This window comes from Ornithodoros turicata, chromosome 9 (genome assembly GCF_037126465.1).
Source record: "Ornithodoros turicata isolate Travis chromosome 9, ASM3712646v1, whole genome shotgun sequence".
Classification (NCBI taxonomy): domain Eukaryota; kingdom Metazoa; phylum Arthropoda; class Arachnida; order Ixodida; family Argasidae; genus Ornithodoros; species Ornithodoros turicata.
In genome coordinates this window covers 33,841,847-33,867,693 of record NC_088209.1, presented here as the reverse complement: position 1 = coordinate 33,867,693, position 25,847 = coordinate 33,841,847, and the positions used below count along the sequence as shown (strand labels likewise).

General features: G+C 45.3%; 1 protein-coding gene across 2 annotated transcripts in view; it reads right to left on the bottom strand.

Moving 5' to 3' along the window:
* Positions 1–6,910: 6,910 nt before the first annotated feature.
* Positions 6,911–25,847, bottom strand: part of LOC135367910 (neuromedin-K receptor-like) — a 69,460-nt gene continuing 50,523 nt past the window's right edge. For both annotated transcript variants that reach the window (XM_064601008.1, XM_064601009.1), the window contains exons 2-4: positions 17,841–17,941; positions 14,862–14,952; positions 6,911–7,207 (exon numbers count right to left, since the gene is read on the bottom strand). In XM_064601008.1, coding sequence (XP_064457078.1) covers positions 7,097–7,207; positions 14,862–14,952; positions 17,841–17,932 — 294 coding nt within the window. In that variant the 5' untranslated portion in view covers positions 17,933–17,941 and the 3' untranslated portion in view covers positions 6,911–7,096. The remainder of the gene's footprint in view (positions 7,208–14,861; positions 14,953–17,840; positions 17,942–25,847) is intronic.

Below are 25,847 nucleotides of genomic sequence, written 5' to 3'. Positions count from 1 at the left end.
TCAGATCCAAACTGAGGAATATAGCGAATATAGCCAGGTATGCAGTCCCTTTGACAAACGAGGCACGAGAATTTTCGGTGAGAATCATTACGCGTGAGTTGACCCTTTAGAAGGGATTGCAAAGATCTGTTACGGAGTTTCCGGGAACCCGCATGCTACATATACGGTCGATCCAGGGGTTTATCCAGAATCCCAAGCACGGAGGGGTGTTGGGGGAAAATGGGTGGGGGGTGTCTTTATTATAGTCACGTCATTACAGCTTAACATATCATTAACGACATCTATCTAAAGGTGTTGAGACTTCCGTCCAGCACAACAGTTGTTTGAAGAGTGCGTCTTACGTAATCTCACACTCCCAGACAACGCTGATCCTCGTCAGGCAGCAATTCTCATCATGGAAGACGACGAAAGGAGGAAACTCATCTACGAGTGAGATTCCCATCAAAGACAACGAGGGATACCAAACATCGGAAGAATACGAATCATCAGAAGATGAACATCACGATGAACGAGTTTCACGAATACCAAGTCTTATGAAAACCTGTACGGATAAATCGCTGGTCGATCGGGCGGCCGCTATGTGGCTGAGCGGCAAGGAACCGGTCAGAGCCAGGCCGGGAACTGGAAGAACAAACCGCGCACGTAAGGGTATCTCACTACTAGCACCCTAGCACGTGGGCGATAGTCATCCAAACTCTATCGATAGTATACGTACTATCGATGATTAGGACGACTACTCATTTGATTCCCGATAGTTTTGCTCAAAACTATCGATAGTTTGAGCTATCGATATCCGCTGGACACAGTCGAAAACCCGCTTGCTGCAAAAATGTAGAAGTCGCTGCTCCCAGTTGTATTATCAGTCTTATCATATACTTCTATTTATATTGCACAGTACTGATATTTTTGAAACAGTTGCGGACCGTTAGCATGAAAACAAAAACCGATTACATAAAACAAAGGACCTGTTCCGAAAAATAGACGCTGTCCTTTGTGCTGCTTAAACAAACAAAGCAGAAAGAGATTTCCTGGATTGTTTTGCGCTATGCGTATGGTTAACATTAATCAGATCAGTCGCATACGCTGTCAAACTATCAGTAGTTCGTCACTGTCACGGTAATACGGGTTTGTGAGAATGCCCACTTTATAGCAGTGTAGACGTACAGGGTTTTACCCTATAAAAGTCTACCCGCGCCGACATGCCGTGCTTGCCAATTACTCAATGCAGGCGGCAAATTGTATTGTCTACATATAAAGCTCATAAAGGCATTTAATCATGGTAAATTTCGAAGTGATTGAGCCCAGCAGCGCAAAGTTATAACACAAAAGGTGCGATTGCCAAAACAAGGTCAAAACAACCAAGACGGAGGCGTTGCGAAGCGCAGTAGACACTCTGCTCCCCAGAGAAAGACCTGTCAGCTGTCGCTTTGGCAGAGACGTCTCCGCGTTAGGTTATTTCACTGTCGTTCAGTTAGCAGACGACATCCCATTTGGCTGTCTTCTGCTAGTTACGGCTGCAATTTCCTTCCCCACGTTGCTCATTTCGGGAGCAAAATGCGACAGTCACACGAAAGCGAAATGAAAACCGCAGTTCCACCCGGCTGGCAGCATATGCGATACGCCGCCGTATGGGGAGCAGCGTCTCAACTGCGCCATCTTGACTGTTTTGACTACGGGAATCGCATGCTTCGCGTTATAACTTTGCGCTACAGTGCTCAGTAACTTCGAAATTTACCATGATTGAATGTACTTATACTTTATATGTAGGCAACGGGTAGACTTTTATAGGGTAAGACCCTGTATAATACTCCGATATTTCATATTTCATGAACTTCACAATTTATTTCTTTTGCTTTCTTTCCCCGCCTCCCCGGGAGGAACCAATCAAGAGCGATCGTCGAACTACAACTAGGTAGAAAACAGAGAACTACAGAACTACAGAGAAGGTTTCGTCTCTGACTAAACTATCGATGGTTTGCATGAGCGAAACGCAAATTCAGTTGGTTTCGTTTTTAAACAAAACATGACTAAATTTTTCAATTCTTAGTGAACAAGCTATTTAGAGTTTGCAGGAGCGAAAAGCGAATTCAGAAGGGTTTCTTTTTCAAAAGAAACATGCTAACATTTTCAATTCGCAGTGAGCGAACTATTGATAGTTTGCAGGAGGGGAACGCGAATTCAGAAGGTTTCACTTTCAAAAGAAAGTAAGGAAAGAAAGTAAAGTCCCTTAAGGGATCTTTGGAGGTATATTGAAATAAATAGATAAATAAAAGAAACATGTTGAAATTATAAATTCGGAGTGAACAAAGTATTGGTAGTTTGCAGGAGCGAAACGCGACTTCAGAAGGGTGCGCTGATTGGCTTGGCTCAAGTGACGTGAAGCTCTGTGAAGTGCACCACCTACATGTCGCGATACTATGGATAGTCCGAAAAACTATCGCGATACTATCGAAATTTCGGTTCACTCGATAGTTGGACAGTCGATAATCAAAAACAATCGATAGTATCGCCCATCTCTAGTGCAGGCTTCCGAGCGTCATTTCCCTAACAGAATGGCGTAAATGCGGGCTAGCTGGTGGATAAATTCCATGGGAGGCAAGCCTGAGCGATGGGCAAGACACGTAAAGAAACACAAACACGAAGGCTAAAAAAAAAAGGTCAAAAAGGTCATTTCCCTGGTTCTCAGGGGAACGTTCCGGAAGCCGAGTGCTCCGCGCGCTCTATGTGTTGATCTTTCTTCTGTCGTCTGCATTCTGCCAACATGATGAACGCAGGGAAAATGAAACCGCCATTCTAGCCCGTCGAACGGAGCATACCCCGGGACGTGCGTCACGGGCAGCGTTACTTAGATACAGAAGACCCGCTTATTGCCTCCTCTCCCTCTTTCGGTACGTGGACATATGAAGTCAGAATTCGTCTGCTGCCGCGATTGGTCGTTCTGCAAAACTCGCAAATGATTGCAGCTAACTTCGCAAATTTGAACCTGTAGACTAAACGTGCCACACGCTTTAATTACTCTTGAGGAAAATATGGGACCATGTTGCGCTTTATTTTGCTTCCCCATTTAGTACGGGGGACGTTTAGTCGCAGACGACAGTTGCTGCCCATGAAGCCGCGGTGACTGGTCGGCGAGACGGCTCAACGCTCGCTATTCCTTTGCCTGCCAGTACTTTGTTGGAGTTCCGAGGTTTCTCCGCGGAGCAAGGAAGAGCGCTCCGTCGCGGATCGAGTTGGCCAGACACGAGCAGTGAAACACGCATTCTCCGCCAGGGAGCAAACAAAGCTGCTTCATATCGACTAGTTAAATTCGCCAAAAGTTCAACGGTTCCTTTAAAGCCCAGTATCATTCGCGGATATCCGCAGGGAACTTGCGGGTTCGGATGAAACGTGGACGCTTGTTGTGACCTGCGGGTCGGTTGCGGATGACGCCGGATCAGGAGCGGATTTGGATGCGGTTGTTAATGGAGCGGATTGGCGACGGATAGGATGCGGGTAAACCGCGAGGTTACGCCACCAAATTTTTTCGCACTAGGCACCGACTACAAGGTGGTGGGACCTCTGCCGTCCGGAGTCGAGGTGCGCGTTCCGAGCCCTCGCAATAAACTCGCAATAAACCTTACCAACTCCGTTTGTTGCAAAATCTGTGCTTGGTGCCGTGTATTCTTTCGTGGCAGCTAAGTCTGTGCTTGCTGTTGTGTATCCTTTGGTGGCATCATGGTGGCATCATGTGTGGTCGAAGTTCGGTGACAGCAGTTTTTGTTATCCCTTTTTTTTTTCCTGTTCTATTTTGCAATAAAGTGTATTTCCTGGGAAATTAGCTAGATATATAGAGCCTAGAAGGTGAACCATCTCAGCGTCCCGTGGAAACGCGGATTTTGCGGGTCGGATGCGGATCTCAAAGAGCTCATCCACGCAGGGCTTTAGCTTCCTTTGCTAGTGCCTTTCTACACCAAGAACAACAACATGTCGGCACACCGGACTTCCTTACATACAGAGGTCTCGGAGACACAAACGAAACTGCTCTCCGGCATCTGTGTGCTCTGAACAGACTTGACAATCGATACTTCAAGGAGTACAAGCTGTTGAGCGTGTGACATCAATATTCACATTTGTGCGCGCAGCATTCTCTAGGTGGATCACAATGCTTTTCAAGACATCTGGGGCTGCGGGTTCTTACATTGAAGGCGCCAATGGGCTTTTTATCCAAATTTCTCTTCTTGCCGCCCAACACGCCGCAGCCTAATATATTACTCAAAATACGTGCAAGCGAGACCCTTAAATTTAAAGCTCTGATTATTAGCATGTGAACACCATTATGTTCACTCTTATTGCCGAATCCAGCACGGCATAAATTTGTGGCTATTCATCATTTAGCTACCTCTGCCAATCCGGGGATTTTCCTCGTACCGGTCTCGCGCGAGAATTACAGGCTTTCGTATACGTTCATTCGTATCGTTCATTCCTCTGTATCACTGGCCACTGTTTATGATGCGTAAACCTCTAGCCTCGAAGCCGGAACCGGAAACTCCTTCATACCCTCATTTCCTACCGGGCTGGCTTTCGTCGTGAATAATGCCATGCTCTTGCTTCGTCGCTGCATCCGCGAATGAGGTACGAAGGTCTGAAAAGGAAAGGGAAAATGAAAGGAAAAGGGGATCGAACACGTTTCAGCAGTCGATGGGAAACACAAGTAGGAGAATATCCGTCCTTCGGCACCGGAAGTGGAAAGCAAAGTATGACGCTATATGTCCTTGCTGTTTCCGGTCCTCTTACACGCTGTAGTGTGAAAACATAGCAAAGGCATATTTGCATACCATAACGAAACCATAGCAAAAACCTTACTTTCGTTTGTAGCTCTTACCTAGTCTTGTAGTACAAGTTGTAATACCTGTATGTATATGTATACAATGTAACCCAACTGGAAACTAGTAGCTTGAAAAGACGGCTAAGAAGCAAGCGCGCTGGTGAAGTTGATGCATAAATTTAGGGTTCCGAGTTTTCGGTTTTATTCGAAAAACACCGAAAAACATACGCCGGGTAAATTTTGCCTCATTCGGTTTTAATCGAAAAACACCGAATACAGAACACGACATGACGTGACAGAGATAAATTGCTGCACATGTCCTGCAAGGTGTTGATGCAGAAGAGAAAACCATAGAGAAATACGATGGTCGTGAAAAATGTCTGTTTATTTTTTTTGTTAGCAGTAAAACGCCACCGCAGCGAACGACGCCATGTTTAATTAGCGTCGTGCAGAAATTACATTTTGATTTCTATTCGCCGATAACTGTCAGGTAAACAATGTACACGCAAGGAAAAGCATCGAAAAACGCCGATTTCATGAAAATGAATGAACATTCGAAAAACATACGCCGAATCCGCCCAAAAATAAAAACCGAAAACGCCCCCGGTATTATGGAACACGAAGGGACAGACGTGTTGTGTCTCTGTCCGTGTTGGGTCTGTCCCTTCGTGTTCCCTGTAGTCTCGGGGTTTTACATTATGCACTAATTGCTTATTATTTATTATCACTTCCATAATAACCGTTCTTTGCCCGAGCGCAAACTGCAAATAACAAAGCGCTTATTGCCCCCTCAAGTCCTCAGTGTTGATGTTCATGTATAGCACCACCTTTATGTTCTGCAAATAACTATACATGACGCAAGCCCACCGAACCGCGTAGTATCTGTCAAGCTTAACTTCTGCTGTACGCACACTTCCCAAGATGCTAAGTCTCCCTGTTCCTTTTCTTTTCAGCGTCATGTTGGTGGCAGAAACTGGCACGCTTGAGATTTGCGTATGGACTTACTTGGCCGATATACCCGCTGTAACTTCTTCCCCCGCAGGGAGAAGATATAGCGGCAGCTGCGATTTATTTGTTGTCCCTCGTATTACGCGACTCCTTGCTTTCATATGAAGGGTAAACTTTCAGTGACTTTTTTTTTTGCTTTTTGTCCGAGAGCGCGTGAAAGCATTCTCGTCACAGCTATACTTCAGCTAGTATAGCTTGTATTGCTGATTAGTCCTTAACACGTGCAGTCTAAGAAAAAGGACAAAAAGGAGCAAAACTGGGAGTAATTAGTCACCTAGACTGCAATTACTCCCAATTTTGGTCCCCTGGTCCCGAAATTTACTCCCCAGGACTGCAAATAGCCACTGAATTTCGCAAATGGTGTCGTGTTGGTCGTCGACATCCATATAGGGCATAATTTTCCACCCACACAGAGGAAAAAAAAATAGTTAGCGGTTTTCTTTCTTTCGAAATTATGCCCTATGGATGTCGCAAGATTTTATATCACTCGACATATCACGGTTGACGGTTTGATTCGAAGTATGACGGTTTGATTCGGTTGTTGTTTCTGCGCGACGTATTGGATGTCTTTCGATCACGGTAATTATTTTTATCCGATAAGCTCACTGTAAAACGCGCAGTTTTGCACATAAGGCCTCGTACTGTTGATGACTTCCAAAGATGTGACGACGACCGCGAGTTATAAGACTCACTGAGCCGATGCGATGTACTTAAACTAAGGAGAAATGGGCTACCATGTTGCGGAAGAAGCACCGCATAGTCCACGCTGGCAAAATACGTTCATTGTCTTGGCGTTATGACGACGGAAATATGTCGGTAAGCGGCAAAACGACGTATAAACAAAGTCACATGACATCAAAATGACGTTTTCTATGACGTGCGACCAGGACAAGATGGCAGTTTTGCCAAAAGCACCCGCTTGAGGGTAGTTACAACAATAGCGGGTTTGTGTCACCCCCGTGATCCAAGCAAACAATCGCTAAGTACCAATCCAAGAATGCCGAAAGTTGCAAACGGGATAATGGCACAACCCCCAGTGCCATCTAGAAGTGTACAACGCCAGTTCATTGTCCTGAGCACGTGCAAGCACATCGTAGGTAAGTCAAAAGCATATATATTTCTCGATGACAATCGTATATACACAGCAGACTGTGTGCCCCTTCCTGTGGGCAGACGCTGTGGGTGGTACTACCTTAGGAAGTATAGGGCTCCATTGATAGTATGACTGACGCTGTAAGGCATCTGACGGATAAACGTTGCCTTCTCGATGAAATCTTTTTTCTTTCACGAATACGATGACACAGTGGAGCGTACTCGATGCAGGGTCGACGCTTGGGCGTGCTTCTTTGAGAAGCAGCAGGTCATCCTGGCTTGAAAAGCTGCACTGAAGTTTTCCTGCAAAAGCAAAGTAAGGGTATTTTGCAGGCTTGTCTGTCTCTGTTTCCTTCTACGATATAGTTGTACTCGTTCAACTCGCACAATGGCGCAATACGGTTCTAAAAAAGATATACTAGAAGCAGTCTTGCGCAAGTGATAGGCGCTCGGCTTGGATTAAGCGTTGAGAGGGCCGTTCATGCAAACTCTAGCTACACCGTCAAAGCTGAGGTGATGACAAAACCTTGACGTCTGACGTTTTCCCGGCCGCTCCATATGTAGGTTCCCTTCAAATACGCGTACTAATCTGCTTCTTCTTCTTCTTCCTCTCAAAAATGATGGCCTCAGCGTTGTTGGCACGTCTCGAGCACATCCGTGCGATACCGATGTGCAAAGTTTTGGAACTTGTCTCAGTTGTTGACACTGGGATACGGGGAGATACGGTTAAGTTGAGTACACAATCTTTAGTGAACAACAATACAAGAATTACAGAACGGTTACGATTGTGTAACACGAATTACAGCGGTATAGCTGTTGTGTGTGGATGTGGGCACACTTTATTGCTGATATATGCGCAACTGTTTTAGAGTGACGAGTACCTGTGGTCTGTGGCTCGTGGTCTGTGAAGTGGGTGGGGATGTGTATAGAGCTGGGATTAGGGGGAGAAAAATATTACTAAAATTGGGACAAAAGCCGGACAGGAAAGGCTGAAAAATCGGGACACTTTCCTGGACGACGTACCCATCTCTGAATATGTCAAAACTGCTCGTATTAACTTTAGAATATTTTAACTTGTTTTGCATCGTTGAAACCGACACTGAGGGTCTTGTGATACCGCCACAACGATTTTCCGAGACCTTCCTGTTATGACAGGAAAGTTTCGGACAGGAACAACAGGAAGGTCTCTTCCGCTGTAAAGATATGGCCGTGAGCCACTAAGCTCTGAACTTGGCCGGGATTGGTGTACTATTCTCTCGCCAGATGAATGCCGTAAGCTAAGGAGAAATGGCCGAGGCAGACCACACAATTAAGGACGATACGACATGTAAGCTTCAAACGCCCACAAATTAACGAACTCAAACAATTCAGGGAAAACGCATCTTCTTCATTTTTAGGAGGACCGCAGTGTTTTTGGAGCGCGATGTGGTCAAGTATTGCAACTTGTCCCGTTCTTCAGGTAGCAATACAAGGTTCCCTCTACACTTGATGACAATACACACTTCATAATTGCGACTTGCTCCATCCTCCAGGTAGCAATACAACAATACACACGGAGTCGATCGAGTCCGCGCGCGCGGCTTCCGCTGTGATGCTCAACTGTGTAATGCAACAACATGGGGAACGCACAGCACCATAAACCTGCTCTTTATTGTAGGGCAAGAGCAGTATGCTTTTTTGAAGTCGATATGGTCAGGGATTGCGTAATGGCGGGAGAATTTTCCAGTCTTTGATAAAAATTTATAGAGCTGGCTTGCTGAGCATAGCAATAGGAGGCAAGCAAGCTGGTGTGTACGACCAGCAGCATCTCTCCTTGATTTTGAGTTGCACGTTATAACGCACGGACGGAGGACGAAAGGCTAAAACGACGCAGACAGACTCAAAGGAAAGCCCAGCCATGACCACCAAAGACAGATTTATCGACTCGCGGACACAGGGTCTGAGTCAAACTCTAAGCCAAGTCTGAGCTGGTTGTGGGCCTGTGGGTATGGTGAGCTAGAATGCTGTGGGCAGGGCCGGTGCTAGGGGTGTGCGGGGCCTTAGGCAAAGGCACATCGTGGAGCCTGTTTTGTATGGGCTAATACCCCTGCCACACGGGCAGTTTTCAATGATCACTGAATTCAATGGTCATTGAATACGCGCGTTGCGCCACCAAGCGTATAACGTGCAAATTCGCAAAAAGCACTGGATCCAATGCACCCTGAAAGATCGACACGTTAGGCCCTATATGGCGCTACGCGCGTGTTCAATGACGATTGGTTTCAATGATCATTGAAAAGTGCAGGTGTGGCAAGGGCATAACGTTAAGATGATGGCGGTGGCGTCGAGGAGAAGCATAGCAACGCGCCATTACTCAGAGCTATCACAAAGGACAGAACGGTGACATATTCCTTATCATTTCGTCGTTAGAAACGGGCTTTCGTTCATACGCGGTTATAAAATGACGAAACTGCCCTCTCTTCGAGGCCAATGACGTTTCCTCTGCAGACCTTCCGGAGTTCGGTCTCCTTAGCTACACCCTGCCCTCTTTCCTTCCCCCCGACACTTTATCTCGGTTTCGCAGCAACCAGCATCGCAGAAACAATCCCTTATTTGTGCAGGTAGCCTGCCGTTGCTCTTTAAAATATTTGCTTTAAGTTCTCCCGATATACTTCTTATTGGATTCCGGAGTACCTTCACAGACGACATGCAGCTATGATGCAGCTCTAACAGATGATGTTCTTGCTCTATCATATTGTAGTTTGAACTGTGTATCTTACTTCCCAAGCTTTGCTGCATGCCGGCGAGGAAGATGGCTCGTTTCCGCTCGAAAGAGCCGTTTTTCAGTCAACTTTCTCGGATGATGTGCTCTGTACATGCCCCCAGTTCCACATAATCCCTGCAAGCTAGCTTAAAAAAAATAAGGGAGATACAATGGAAGGGTCGCTTGGCAGAAACACGCTATCTTCCTTTCCCAGCAGAAGAGGAAACGCACTTCATATTTCCAAACGTGTGCGGCTATATCGACCGCCGTGGTATACATTTATATCGTGTATTTGTTGGACCCCCCCATGTAGTGCACTCGAAAACGTGACGTGTACATTGCGCTCGAAACATAAAAGCTTGGAAGGAAGTCCTAGCGTAACAGAATACACCACTTGTACGAGCGGAAGCTGCGAGAAATAATCCAGTATCCTCTCGGACGCTCCACGTGCGATAAGTATAGCTTCTCTCGCCAGGGTGTGAAGACCACTGATTCGTTGCGATTGCGTTTTTCTGACTTTATGCGCCTAACCTTTCTCACCTCTTTTCGCTTTCTTTGGTAACAGAAAGAATGCGCTGCGAATGAAGTGCTGAAACGTGTGCTGCGAATGGCTGAATGAAGTGCGCTTTCTGTAATTTCCACTGGGCTTTCCGCAAACGTTTAGCAGTTCCTTATGAAGTTAGCCCGCGACGCAGGAAATCCATGAGAAGCACTTGCTACATACATGTACTGTGACGGCGACGACAGAGAATACCGGAAGAAAATGGAAATAAAAAAAATCGGGAGGGCCGCAGAACTCGAAGATTCGATATCGTCAGTTTGGAACAGCAGTGTTCCACACGTGTCTGTGGTACGTAGCAGGGGAAGTGAACGTTTAAAAATTCGAGAAATAAGAACGAGGGCGAGGCACAGGAGACAACGAGAGCGGGCAAGAATATAACGGCCCACTTTGTATTCCACGCCCGCAGAAACACGCCACCGGCGACTACTCAAGGGTCTAGAGGGACGAAGAAGAAAAGAAGGAAAGATCGATTCCCACAACGTGGTACAAACTATGCACACGATCTCTACTTCCCGACCTTGAAGGACGGACGGGCGAACGAACGGACAGACACAGATACACTGAAGCAAGCTGTTTAGAGCATGTAAAGGTGGTTACTAGAAGTGAGCGCGGATAAGGTGACAGTATCCGCAACTGCGTTAGTCGAAAATATGTGTATCCGTATCCGCGCGTACATGCTGAGTGTTTCGCACATCCGCGGCCATTGCATTTCTAGGAAAACGTTTGCGCGACAAAAATGTTACGTTGCAAACGTTTTTACTTTTCAGCATACAAACGTTCCCGGGAACATTATGCCATCGGTAGTTGTCCAATAAGAGCAGTCAAAGTCGCAATAGCACACTTCGACGCCATTTTTGATTCACTGCGTGCCCTGGAGCGACGTGCTCTCAATTGTGGCTCTCCCCAGGGGACGTCGGCAGATACAGTAAATCACTAATGCTTATTTGCTGATGATTTGCTTGAACAATGCGGAATCCGCGCGCACCGCTGGTTTTATCCGTACTTTATCCGCGCGGACTTCTGAACGCTTTCTTCCTACCGCAAATAAGTATGCCGCGGGGTTCCCCGAGTATTATCGCGCCTGCGCAAACCTCTAGGCTTGGCTGTTCACGTGTGTAGTCACTATGGTGCCGGTTTGTAACCGGTTTTGAGTTATTGTTCTGTGGTGTGCGAAAATACCAACAATCCACAACGAACGCAAAATATTAAGCAAAATAAAGATACATCGGAAGAGGGAAAAGAATCCCAGAAAACAAAGGAAGTTTTCTATGGGCTAATACCCATGCCACACGGGCAGTTTTCAATGATCATTGAATTCAATGGTCACAGAACACGCGCGTGGCGCCACCAAGCGTGTAACGTGTCAGCTTCGCAGAAAGCATTGGATCCAATGCTCCCTGAAAGGTTGACACGTTACACCCTAGGTGGCGCTACGCGCGTGTTCAATGACGATTGGTTTCAATGATCATTGAAGAGTGCACGTGTGGCAGGGGTATTAACCTTTTAAGATGATTGCGGTGGCGTCGAGGAGAAGCATAGCAACGCGCCATTACTCAAAGCTATCACAAAGGACACAATGTTGACATATTCCTTATCGCTATCGCTTTTGCGTACGTAACGCATAGCGTTGATGGGTCGGCGCACTGTGCGAGGCTCTCTTTCTGTTATGGGCGTGTGCAGAACCATCAACGCTATCCCTTATGTCCGCAAAGGCGATAGCGTACGACGCACTAAAACTCTCTAATGTCAAACGGTTAGAGGCAATTAAAAACGAAACTCTCGTATATCGTCTCGTTTTCAACGAACCTTGCTTGCTCCCACCCACTTAAGATTACGTTCCAAAATAAAGACGCAAGTGCTTCTACACGTGTCTCAGACATGCATGACGCAGATATCGAAGAAACAAATTGCCGAAAGAAGAGGAAGCGAACTCTCTATACCGTTCTCTTCATTTGCGGTAATGGCGCAACGTCAAGAAAACGAGCCCGTTTGCAAATCAGGTTCTTCAGAATGAGAAAAATGAAAGGAACACTGTCTCCCTTTGAGGATGGTACAAAGAAGGAAAACGAGAGCGTTTAAATTTCAATGGCAGCACTTCCTCTTGGCATGATCGTGCTGCTTGTGATACGTATTGATGTTGGTTAGCCAGTGCCAAACGACCGAGAACGTTTGGAAAGACGGATCCGCGTACGCTATACTGAAAGTTGGGGGGGGGGGGGGGGTAAAATATCGTTTTCCCTCCATGGTTCTGCCAGCTGCCTCTTTCAGTTCAATTAACTATACAATTTGTACGATACATATACGTATATACATACGGCATAATTAAGGCAAAAAATAACCGAAGTGCTTGCTCCGGATCTGAACGCGGGAAAACTTTATTCCCGCGCACACGTTTCTGCGCGGTTTATTTTTTCTTGAGGAAAAGTTATACGTGTGCTGCATTGAGCGGTAAGATTTTTAAGTGTGGGGTAGTCTGCTGTCTATTTTTTTATGTTGGGCACGCCCATGAGTTGGATATAACAATTTGTCGGACTTACTGCTGCATATACCTTGTAGTATTTTTTTTTCTACGGAAAGCCAGGATTTTCAATCCAGAATTCGTTGGCTAAATGTTGTTTTAGTTTTCCATTTTTGATGCGAAATGCATTTTAACCATATGAGTGACTGGAGTTCGGAGTTCCTGTTGCGTAACGTGGAATGCATTTTACAGGATGCATTTAACGTGGAATTCATTTAACGGAATTCACTTAACGTAGAATACATTTAACGTGGAATGCAATTGACGGAATGCATTTGACGTGGAATTCGTTTAACGGAATGCATTCAACGTGGAATGTATTAAATCATTTGACGTGGAATTCATTTAACGGAATGCATGCAATGTGGAATGCGTTTAACGTGGAATGCATTTAACGTGGAATGCATTTAACGTGGAATGCATTTAACGTGGAAAGCGTTTAACGTAGAAAGCGTATAACGTAGAAAGCGTATAACGTGGAATGTATTAAATCATTTGACGTGGAATTCATTCAACGGAATGCATGCAATGTGGAATGCATTTAACGTGGAATGCATTAATGCATTTGACAGTGAATTCATTTAACGGAATCCATTTAACATGGAATTCATTTAACAGAATGCATTTAACGGAATGCATTTAACGTGCATTTAATTTTTAATTTAATTGCGTTTAATTTAATTTAAAGTGCATTTAGTTTAATTTAAAGTGCATTTAATTTAATTTAAAGTGCATTTAATGTGGAATGCCTTAATGCATTTGACGTGGAATTCATTAAACGAAATGCGTTTAATGTGGAATGCATTAATGCATTTGACATAGAATGCATTAATACATTTGATGTGGAATTCATTTAACGGAATGCATTTAATGTGGAATGCATTAATGTATTTGACGTGGAATTCATTTAACGGAATGCGTTTAATGTGGAATGCATTAATGTATTTGACGTGGAATTCATTTAACGGAATGCGTTTAATGTGGAATGCACTAATGCATTTGACGTAGAATCCATTTAACGGAATGCATTTAACGTAGAATCCATTTAACGGAATGCATTTAACGTAGAATGCACTTAACGCGGTATGTATTTAACGTGAATTCAAATAACGTGTCAAGGAATGCACCGTGATGCACGTCCGCGGAGAGCACACTTAGTGCGCGCTTTCTTTCAGTTCAGGGCCAACCTTCGTCGATTCGTTCGCTTCTGGTGTAAGGTAAATGCGTATGGGCGCACAAATAATGCATACATAGAGTGGTACAATGACGCTGCAACTACTCACAGAATACGTTCTGCATTCGAGGGATTTTATCTGTAGGACGAAAGGTAGCTCGGTGCAATCTTCGTTACAGTGATGTCGCAAGCTAGCAGACGTTGGCTTTAGAACTCGGGTATAAAAGAACGAGAGCCCCGCCCCTCGTTAGCTCGCGGGCGGTGGAAGCGATTAAGCTCCTGCTAGAGCAAGGCACATAGCTGACCATCTGCCCCGTTCCTTTTCTGCACATGTTTTTCTTCCCTTCTTCTTCTTCTTTTTTCCAGCGCTATCTGGTAGTCCTTCGGCTTCCCGAGCAAACAAAACGGGCTGGAGAGCAGCGGTGGGGACGTGTAGCAACCTTCGCGATATATTCGGCAACAATAACTGCCTTGCGACTAGCGGTGTTTCTCTAAAGGATTGCACAGCCCTTCGTGCCATTATTGATAGTATATGTTTCTCAGCCGAACAAGCAAACGTCCACAGCTATGGCGGTGATACGCGGGATATATAATCCGGGCTCTCAACGTTCCTGGAAAAGCTTCGCGTTACGTTTGCACAGAGTCAACCATGGCTGCAGGGGCGCCGTCACGGAGGAAGGGGCACTTGCACCCCTGCCTTCAGCAAGCAAACATTGCCGTTGCAACGCAATCCCAAATTATGGTTCATTTTTCCTCTCTCTCTCTCTCTCTGCGTACCAGAACGAAGCCAAGACAATGTAGTTGTGGGAGCAGTCGACGCACAGAATCAGATGCAGATCCCGTACCGTGAAAAACACCACTCCATTCATTCTGCCCTGCACCCCCACCCCCTCCCCCTCCGGAAAAAAATCCTGGCGGAGCCCATGCATGGCTGTACAATTGTTATGAAGTTTTACTCACGCTATAGATGGCGTAGATGAAAGGATTGTAGCACGAGTTGCTCATGGCCAACCAGTGGCAGGAAAACCAGATCACGTTGATGTAGCGATACCTGCAAGACGAGTGCAAATGAGTGGTTTAATGAAGGCTATTATTGTATTGACTACAAGGTATTGATTACGAGGTAGCGCCAGGGCCCACCGCTATACACCGAGGCAACTCAACAGCTACAGTCACAGAGGCCTAACCTAACATGCGGACCAGTGGAGAATGTGGTCCGTACTCCGTACATTGAGAGTGAGGCATACGATACGGTGACGGACGCAAGGCAGACGGGGAGGCCGATTCGCATGTTGCGTTAACGTTCTGCGTGCTCGGTTTAAAAATTGAAGGAGCAATGAGGTGACATTTAACATGACTCGAAACGCTGTTTCATCCGTCAAGCTGCGCATCGGGAGCCACCATGCAAAATGTTTTCGCTCTGCAGTATCGTGTCTTTTTTAATTTTTTTGTGCAATCAAATTTACAAAAACAATCTGAGATAGCCCGCTTCGGACGGCCGACACGATCCTCGCCCGACGCAGGGAAGCCCCGTGCCCTTTTTTGCTTGTTTGTTTCTTGGTGGGGTTGGGTGATGTACCGCATTCGCTTTCCGCGCCGGCGACGCCGTTCGGTGTCCGCGATTGGTCCGATTGTGGCAGGTGATTTCTCCTTCCAAGAATGCGCCGTCCATGTTGAGTCCTCTCCATCCAAAACCGGTTTCCTCGGTTGCGAGCTGACTCGACTGCGCGCTGTTCTCCGGCGGAGAAGGGAGATATTGACTAGAGTCACTAAATAAGCTTCGCTTCAGAGTATCGACACTGAGTTCCAAGAGCGAGCACACGCCATCTTGTTTCCGCGCCAGGGCAGCCACGCACACTTCAGAGCCTGGCGTCTTCAGTCTATCGTGCGCGGGTGAAATGTTCCTTTCACTTGCAAGCAGCTCATCGAGGTTGACGTCCTTGACATCCTCAGGTGGACAATACATGGATTATCGCGCAACAATCATACACGCTTCTCTATCCCACAGCGAGCATTATACTACCCGTCTTTGATCCTCAACTGGGGATAATACCGGTGTGGTGCGGAAACAAGATGGCGCTTCTGCACTTCCTTGGACCTCAGCGTCGATACTCTGAAGCGAAGCTTATTTAGTGACCCTTAAGACTGGCGTCCCATTGCTAGGCGACGCAGCCGCGCCGGACCCAATATGGCTGTCTCGCTCGCCGGCGTGGCTCAGTGTCGCTGCTCTGTTCCCTATTTAGCGACTCTATAGGTCTGGTCAGCCTGCTCTGAAGTGGCGGCTCGGTGCGCCCAGGGGAGGGAGAAGATGAGAGGGAAAAGATGATGGCACTAGAGTCACTAAATAGGGAGCAGAGTAGCGACACTGAGCCACGCCGACGAGCGAGACCGCCATCTTGGGTCCGGCGTGGCTGCGTCGCCTAGCAACGGGACGCCAATCTCGCCCTGTTCCGCCGGAGAACAGCGCGCAGTCGAGTCAGCTCGCAACCGAGGAAACCGGTTCTGGATGGAGGGGGCTCAACATGGACGGCGCGTTCTTGGAAGGAGAAACCACGTGACACGATCGGCCCAATCGCGGACACCGAACGGCGGCTCCGGCGCCGAAAAGGAATACGATACTCTGTACCCCATTTAGTGACTGACTCTAGGTGGCTTGTTTCTTCTTAACTCTCGCGTCGCTTATACCTGCTTGAGCTGTGCCGCCCTACGGCACGAGTCACGTGCACAGAGACCAGGTTACGTCACGACGTTTCCTCGTTCTCGATACGCTCTTTTCACGAGTGGACGATTTTTAAAGGTGTGCGGAACAGAAGCCTCGCCTGCACTCTGTAGGTCACCCGCACTCGTATTTCTCTCGCAGGAGCTCACTTTTATTCGGTGCAGAACACGCCGCAGCGAAAGAACAATATAATTTTTGTGCTACTTCGGTGCTCCTTTAAGAGCCTGCAAATGTGCCTCAACTATGCCGCTTTCGACGAGTGTCTTTGCAACACGATTAGTGTACAAGCAACAGCATCCGGGCGCACTGCGTTGTGATACGGAAGCGTCATACGCACGCCTATGCGAAGCAAAGAACTCTTTATGCTTGCGTTTGACCCGCAGGAGTAGACTTGCCCCGAAGTGTAAACAACTTGATCAATCCCCGTGTAAGCCACTTTCCTGACAGCCTCAGCGACCTTTACGTCTATACCATGATGCCACAGAGTACAGAGATGCGTTGCGATGTAGTGAACAACGAGGTGGCTGCTGAATAATACATATTCCTCACGCGACACTATTCATCCAACACATGTACTGGCAGCCAATGGCACTGGAGACTGGCAACCGAAGTCCGCGTTTCTTTTTTTCCCCTCCATACAGTGCCCCTACCTTACTTGCTAAAACAACGATATGGGTTTTTCACGGTGACTGATCACGCTGTATACGTACTCCTTGTATCTCTGATGTAATGAGTACTATCAGAATAGTATCAATACTATAATGAGTGCGGAGGGAGTTATAATTACTGAACGTGCGTAACAGATTTTGATATAACAAAAGAATATAAACGAGTTAGCTTGTACAGAGAATATTACAAAAAAAAAAAAAGTAAGTGTGCCGCGCAGAAAATCAACACTGACCTGCCGCACACTTTCTACAAGGGCTATTCGACTTATTCGACTTATCCATGTTTATGTGCCTGGTACAGTGGAGTAGCCAAGGAAAAGGGTTTCGGGGGTTCAACACCCTCCGCTCCCACATCCAGTAATCGCACCCTTGGTAGTGTGTTTGAGAAAGGGAGACCTGCGTGAAATGCCTCCATGCCTCCATGTAAGGTGCCCATTTTTTCTCCTACATCACTGTCCTTTTAACACTTTTTACAAACGGAAAGTGTGTTTCGATACGGGTGATAAGGTTTGCTTTGGGAAAGAAGAAAAATGTAGGAAGGTTGTTTCTCACTGGTTGATCTCCGGGTAGAGTTCTTGGAGAACGTTGTACGTTTGGTAGGGTAACCAGCAGAAGGCGAATGTTGCTACCACTACGAGGGTCATTTTGGTCACCTACAGAGAAAGGAAACAGCAATAAGGCATATTGTAGTGTCTTTTTCTATTTTTTTGCCAAGCAGTACACTCTATACGGAAAGTTTAGACTGCAACACAAACCTTCAAACGTGAAAAAAAAAAAAAAAAAAAAAACATCTTGAGGCGAGTTCCTTGTCCTCGTGTATGTCTCTCTCTCTACACGGTACGAAACGCGTGCGTGTCACCGTGCTCTTCTTTTTCACCGCGATGCGCCAGGTTGCATGCACATATCGTATTTTTCCGTGTGGGATAACCGCGTATTAACTTGTACTGCTTTTGGCTTAGTGCAAGACAACTTTTATCGCACTGCAGTAAATGTAAATAAATGCATGTAACTAGTTACTCGACCAATAAAGTAACTATAACCGTAACTTAGTTACCATTTTTTACAGATAAACTGTAACTGTAACTCAGTTACTTTTTAGAAGTAACTTACCCAAGACTGCCTGGTACATTATTGGGCAAATGCAGTTCGCGTAAAATCCATGCTTCCAAAGAACCGTATGCCGTGACAGCTAAACATTTTACAAAATCCTCATGGCAGTCAGTTCAACACGTGATCGCGAAAACACATTTTTCAAATGCACTGATATTGCACAAGTACGTAATGTTCACTGTAAACCTGTCCCCGACGAAATGGGATTTCACCCGATGGGTTCGAAACGGTGCAAAACTTTGAAATTCGGAGTAATCTTGATTGATCCCTCATTAGTCACGACATCAAATATTACGTCTTCACGATGTTCGCAGTATGGTGCAACCTGCGCAGGAATAATTCACTCGCAGATTTCTCGCTTTTCTTTTTTCTTTTCTTTTTTTTTTTGTTGGCTCGACTTTACTCGGAATCACGTCGGACAGGGAAAAAGGGGACTGGACTATAAGTCCTTAGCTCCCCATTTAAATCCCCATTTTTCCCCTTCTCTATCACGTCACAGGACATCCATAACTCATATCTCACTAAGCCATTAATCCGCGCTTTTAGTGGCACGTAATAGCGTGTGTCGAAGGCTTATGCAGTTGACGCAGCAAGAAGTGTCCCGGCGACTATATAAGACCGGGGTTTATAGCCAAGCCCCTTCATTAAATGTCGCCGCTGTTGTAATACATACCGCTAATTGCAGGAATACACAGAGTGCTGCTCATTACGAGAACTTTAAGAGAAGAAGCGTAATCAGAAAATCCAAGTTGAAGCAGGAGTTTCAGCCGGGAACAGCAGATATTTTTGAAACAGACACTGATGATGATGATGATGATGATCATGATGACGACGGTAGGAGAAAAAAAAATATGGTGATCTGAGCCCAGACACTGTTCTCTTGTACTCAGCCCTGGACTTTGGCCTTTTATGTGTTAGAGGAAGTAATGTGGAAGACTAAGTAATTCTTATGCTGTGTGGTAGGCAGCACGAACGGAAATATTTTTGACCCAGTTTTATAAAGCAGCACAGCTTACGTTTCATGCCGCTTTTGTTACTTCGGGTGTTTTACTCTCGGGCTTTACTTTACTTTACGGGCTAATTCATTATTCCTGACTGGCAGTGCTCAGGTACAAGGTCCGTCCAGTTGTGCACAGGAAGTAATGGATCAATTTCTGAATGAACACACATACATAGTATATGGGAAGATACGCCAGCTAGTCTGAACCACTTTATCGAAAGCTGCGAGAAAACCGGAGTCCTTCTCGCGTTTAATCCTTCATTTGTCCCCTCTGTGTTGCCTGCAGGTGTTAATTTCCGCAATTCCACCGAAATTTGTAATTCAGTTGATGATAATGATGATTGAAGGAAAAAATTGAGACATTTTAGCATTTACTCATGAACGTAGGTAAGACACCCGGTCACTGGAAAAAAAAAAAAAAGTAAGATGTGATGTGATGTGATGTGATGTGAGAAAAAAAAGTAAGAAAATGGATTCTTCCGAGCAGTTGTTTAAGTTATAAGGGGTTAAGTTACTTATTTAAGTTATTCAAGGCATTATGCCCTTGTCAAGTAGTTGTTTTACTACTTTTAGGTAATTTCCGGCATTGTCACTTGAAGTTGACCTACTATAACCATATTAGGTCCACCAGTGACCAGTTAGATTGACCAGTGATTTTTGCTGCAGGTGACCATGTTGATTGCATCTTTTAACATTTGGAATTAGCCATATTGACGTAAAGTGGCTTCTTCAGGCTTAGATTTGCAAAAGTGTGTGGTATTTAAACGCGCTATTTGTGTAAATGCGGGAAAATACTCTTCTTGTGTGCAGTCTTTACTATCTCCATAATGGCCGGCCTACAATCAGTAATTCCTCGCAAAGTGTCGTTTTCCGTGTATGCAGATGACGTCGCCCTTTGGACAATCGGAAGATCACGCCCAGCCATACAGAACACCGCGGAAAGAAAAGAAAGAAAAATGAAAGCAAAGATAACTCATCGAAGCTCACGGGCCAGGCAAGAACTCATTTGAAGTATAAGGGACCCTTTACATAGTTTGAAGGACTCCTTACGGAAAGGATTGATTGATTGATTTTTAAAAGACAAAAATGGAGATGTTAGTCTTGAGCTACTCGGGACTAACATCTCCATTTTTTACTCCAGCTACTCGGGACTGGCTAGTCCAGGACGCGTTATTGAGAAAAGAGAGGACTACAAAAGAGTTTGCGCCGCAAACATTTCTTTCTCAGAAGATGAGGAATGTTGGGTTTCATCGCCAGGGGGCGATACTCTACCCCGTCGCTGGTGGTGATGTGGGGAATGAAATAATGAGTCCCTTCACAATAAGGATCGAAGTCCTTTACTGCCCCAAAAAGGTCCAAAAAAAGCTTCGAATTTCTAATTTCAGTTCTATACATACCAGCGATTATTATCGAACAACCTAATAAGCACATATATGCGCATTTCATTCAAATAGTTCAGCAGCTGTATTTGAAAGCTGCAGCAGTATTCAGCATTGTGTCGGAAATGCGGTGGATACTGACGACCTTCGTGCGAGGTGTTACTGAATTATTATTGTATTAAAAATTGCTCGTATTAATGGCGCGACGAGGATCTCACAAGTTTATAAAACTGTTTTAACGATGCACAAAAAAAAAAAAAAAAAAAAAAAAAAACGGAAGAGAAAAACGCAACACTATGCATTTTCGTCTGCCATTTCAGTGACAAAGGGGAAGGTCCGACCTCCTCTTCCGAGAGGTGTGGGTACCCAAAGGAAAATTTTCCGTTTCCCTATGCCAGTGAGTACCAACGCCGTTCGGATATACCCAAGCAGCACAGTATCTTAGCCAAATGTTGGCTAGACATTGGCAAAGCTGGGCCTATATTGGCCCGATATTGCCAATAATAATCATCCAATATTGGGCCGGTATAATGTGCTGCTACGGTAGACGTCCTTTTCTTGAAAGGTCTTTATGGTCCCCGCTTCTGTAGTAGCTCCGAGAATTGGGGGGAGGGGGGGATATGTTTATCAAAAATAAAGAAAGGGGGGAAAGGTCAGACAGGCCAAGGCCGAGAAATGCAGAAAAATATAACTGACTGCCAGTGACCGCTTACTCGTTATATTCAGTTATCACGAAAGTGTTATTCCCTGCAGGGTCTATTCATGCGCAGTGAGCCATACATATGTAGAGACACACAAAGACAGGTTTGTCGTACAAATTAGTCCGCGTGGTGAATATACATTTCGAATTCGGGGTCTTATGATTTACTTTTTGCTATTACTGCTCTGCTTCGCCAAAGCCCCGACGCAGGCTGCCCGTAATTTGACATAATTTACAGACCGACAGTGCAGCCGGCTGGAAGGTGCGTGATGGAGCAGTTTCACTAATGAAATTCCCCACTCTCTCCACAGCGCGTTCCGCGGACTTCGCACTCGGCATCGACCGTATGTCCTGTCTGTTCCAGCTCGAAGGTATGTTTCCATTTTCTCTCCTTCTGTATTGACTCTGTGCGTGTAATTCAATGAAGTGCATTCCAATGAAATTCACTTTGCCGGCGAACGGAGTGCGTCTTGTTGGATTAAAACTGGCGAAAGTGGAAATATTTGTCACTCGGTTTTCTTATCCAGAACGTTTATGCAACTTGGTGATGTTTATGTACATGTTTATGCTCCTCTATCGGCTGTTCACGTTATCGCACTTTTACGAGTCCGTGGGTCGACAATGGAGTATTAGAATAGGGTGCGTTCCCGCACACGGCTTACAGTCTTACGCAGTAGGGAGGTTTAGTGTACTGTACGCTATCGCCTCTACGTACGTAAAGGATAGCGTGGTGGTTCCTGCGCACAGCGCGAAGCCCTCGTTATGGTTTGCGCGTGCGCAGAAACACCAATGCTATCCCTTACGTACGCAAAGGCGATAGCGTACGGTACACTAAAACTCTCTATTACGGTTATGATAAAACGCAGAGCAGTTCACTTGTATTCCTCACTGCCAGCCTATACTGCTATTGGTGAGCAACGAAGACTTACCAAAAAAAAAAAAAAAAAGAAAGAAAGGAAAAGAAAAAGAAACAAGCAATGACTCATCTGTTGTAAACATAGTATGCTGTTGATTGTAAACATAGTGAGTAAAAATAGATGGTGTGGTAAACCAATACTTTGTTTTGTCAGTGTGTTCAGTTGTTTGCAGACGACACGCACACGCAGATTCTCGCCGTCCACGAGAGCGACTGTAGCCAGTTTTGGGACCCTACGTTGTTTTCGAAAAGTGGCCCGCGCACCCAAAACATTGGGTTGAAAGCGTAGTGGCGACGACGCTATTTCTTTGGGACCACAAAGCGCTTGAATAAGGCAAAAAGGAGATGTACTTTTCAGTTCGTGAGCAGGCTGTGAAACGCTCATTTGCAAGCAATCATTGCAGACGACAGTTGTTAAGCGAAGTCTGCCGCCGCACTCAATCACAAACGACGTGCATTGGAGAGTTTTAAAATAGGGCCACAAAGCTATTTCCATCACCTATTCTCAAAATCTTTAATGCCTGTCGTCGTCAGGCAGCGGTGAGAGACTTCCACTGTACGGCTGTCATGTGCACTGATTGCGTGAGACCAGACATGTACAAGAAACTCAAAAATGTATTTAAGAAAAGATAATAAATACTAAAGTTATAATGTAATTCAGATAGAGTATAAATACATAAAATTAAAGTAATTAAGATAGAGTACAAAATACTTCAAAAAGTATTTGAAATACAATTAAGATACTATTTACCGTTGAACGCAAAAAGTCACCGGTCACTGGTCAATGCGGCAAGTCGTCGTTATGTCACACGTATCACCAATGAATCATCTAAACCCCGCGCACTACGCTAGCCGCCGCTGTGTGATAGGAGTCATCTAAACACAAGTCCCAAAAAGATGACAAAGAGATACCACATAACTCCACTAAGTATATGTTAGAGTCACTAAATAGGGAGCAGTCAAAGCGAACAAGTATGTATGTTTGTGCGTGCGCGTAAGAAGATGAGACAAGCTGACTCTCCCAGATGCAGTCAATGCGGTGATCTGGAAGATCTAGAGCACCCTCCCCCCCCCCCCTTTTTACTGTTCACACTACCAACCTTTCCGAACTACGCTTTCTGGGTCTCCCAATCAGCCTGGGCTCTCGCCCCCTCTCGTTGTCAAAATTGCTTGTTCCATGGCCGAACACAGCCCATCAACGCTCTTCCCTCAAAGCCCTTCTGACCTTCTTGGACACCGTATGGGACTTATCTCCTCACAGTGAGGCGACTAGTTGTTACATTTCCCCCATTACCACCAGCAATGGGCTAGGGTATCGCTACGTAAAAACAGCGCAGTTCCGTCTCTGCACTGTTTTTACGTATAGTCACATATGTACCAACTTGCCCAAATCTCCGCCTTAACTTAGGGTATCGCCCCTGGCAATGAAACTCCCCAATTATCATAATCAGATAAAGTTGTTGTTGTTGTTTGAGAAAGATAGCTATTAAAATGATATAAATTCCAATGAAAATAAAATTGTGGATGGGACCGCGATGTCCATACCAAATTTCACCGGAGCTCCAATCGCTCGTCATCTTTGCTCAACTGGTCAAGTGAACGAAGATCCAGTCGAAACGAGCTCTGCAAAGCGAGATGCGTTCGATATTTTCTGCTTCGCCGCACGTACTGCAATGGGGCGAATTCACGCGACCGAGAAGTGTGTCCAGTTGAAGACGATGCATAAAAAGATTCAGTTGCACGCGACTTACGGGAATCGACTCCGCACCAACCAAACCGTTTGTGTGCGTGCTCACATACAATTTGACGGATAGTCTCTTGGCTTTCTTCTTAGGATTTGATTCGATATAATTCATTCTCATCCGCGGAAACTTCCACTACGTTTGTTGACAACATTTCAGCGAAGATATCAATCGAGTCACGGTGATGTAAGCTTGTACGTTATGGTTCTCTGTAGAATCATGCCATTAAGGAAATTCCAATAACGGAACTTTGGCATAAAGAAGACAACATTACAGTGTATGGTCGAAAAAAGACAGAGCTTAATATTTCCCAGTTTTCTTCCGCATCATGACACAGCAGGTCAGTACATAACATTGATGCATTCTACAAATAAAGTAAAATATCAGTTTAAATCGTTCCGATTTGGTGTATCGCAAAAATGGAGCTCTTGCGATGACTTCGAATGCCTGTTTTCAGAAACCGCAAACCTTGCGTTCCCGTGGAAGCTGCAGTCAAGAAGAAGCAGGATTATGCAGGACAACAAATGACAAGCAAACGCAAAGGATTTGTAAACAACATTTTTTGAAGGATCGTTCTCGACCCAGTGGCGACTGGCACCCGTCGGGGATTGTTACAAAGATTTATTTGTCAACATTTTCGTTGACTTTTGCTCCATGTCATCTCGAGTATTTTTAACGACGTGTTTTACGATGCGTTTTTTTTGACGTGGTTGTTTTGTTTTGTCAGTATTCTTTTATTTTATTTTGTGAAATTTCGCTGTAGTTTCGCCCTTTAGGTTCGAGCTGTCGTCATGCAAGCGCCCGAACAACAATAAAAGAATGGATCAATAAAAATATGACAGCACGTGATACGCTCCCTAATGTGCAGTTTGTCGTTCCTGGATTTATGTTTTGCGAAGAGTGGTTGTATCCTCAGTACCGTACTGTACCTATATGCGAAGTATACTGCCTTTCTCTCCAGCAGCGCACCACGGTGACGAAACCTGCTGACGTATCAAAACCTGCTCGTACAAACGACGTCTCTCAGTGTCATTCTATTTAGGGTTCCGAGTTTTCGGTTTTAATCGAAAAACACCGAAAAACATACGCCGGGTATATTTTCCCACATTCGGTTTTAATCGAAAAACGCCGAATACAGAGGGAGATTCCAGGACATGACAGAGGTAAGTTGCTGCACATGCCCAGCGAGTTGTTGATGCAGATCAGAGAACCATACAGAAATACGATGGTTGTGAAAAATGTCCGCTTATTTTTTCATTAGCCGTAAAACGCCACCGCAGCGAACAACGCCATGTTGAATGAGCGTAGTGCGGAAATTACACTGATTTCTATTCGCCGATAACTGTCGGGTAAACCATGTACATTCCAGGAAAAACATCGGAAAACGCCGATTTCGTAAAAATCAATGAATGTTGAAAAGCGTACACCGAATCCCCCAAAAATAAAAACCGCAAACACGGAACCCTCTTCTATAATTTATATAGCGAAACACTGAGATCCATGCGGAAGGTCTTACCTCGCATGACCGAGTTGTTCCCTGCGTCTTCTACTCAGTCGGCTACCCAATCAAGAATTCAGTTTAGCATCTGTTATACAACCCTCTTTAAGTGCTTCTTTCACAGGCACTGAACTGAATTCTTAGCAGTCGCAGTCTTAAAAGCGGAGAGGCTCCTTCAAGAAGGCTATAAGGATTCTGTTCTACGAGATGCAAA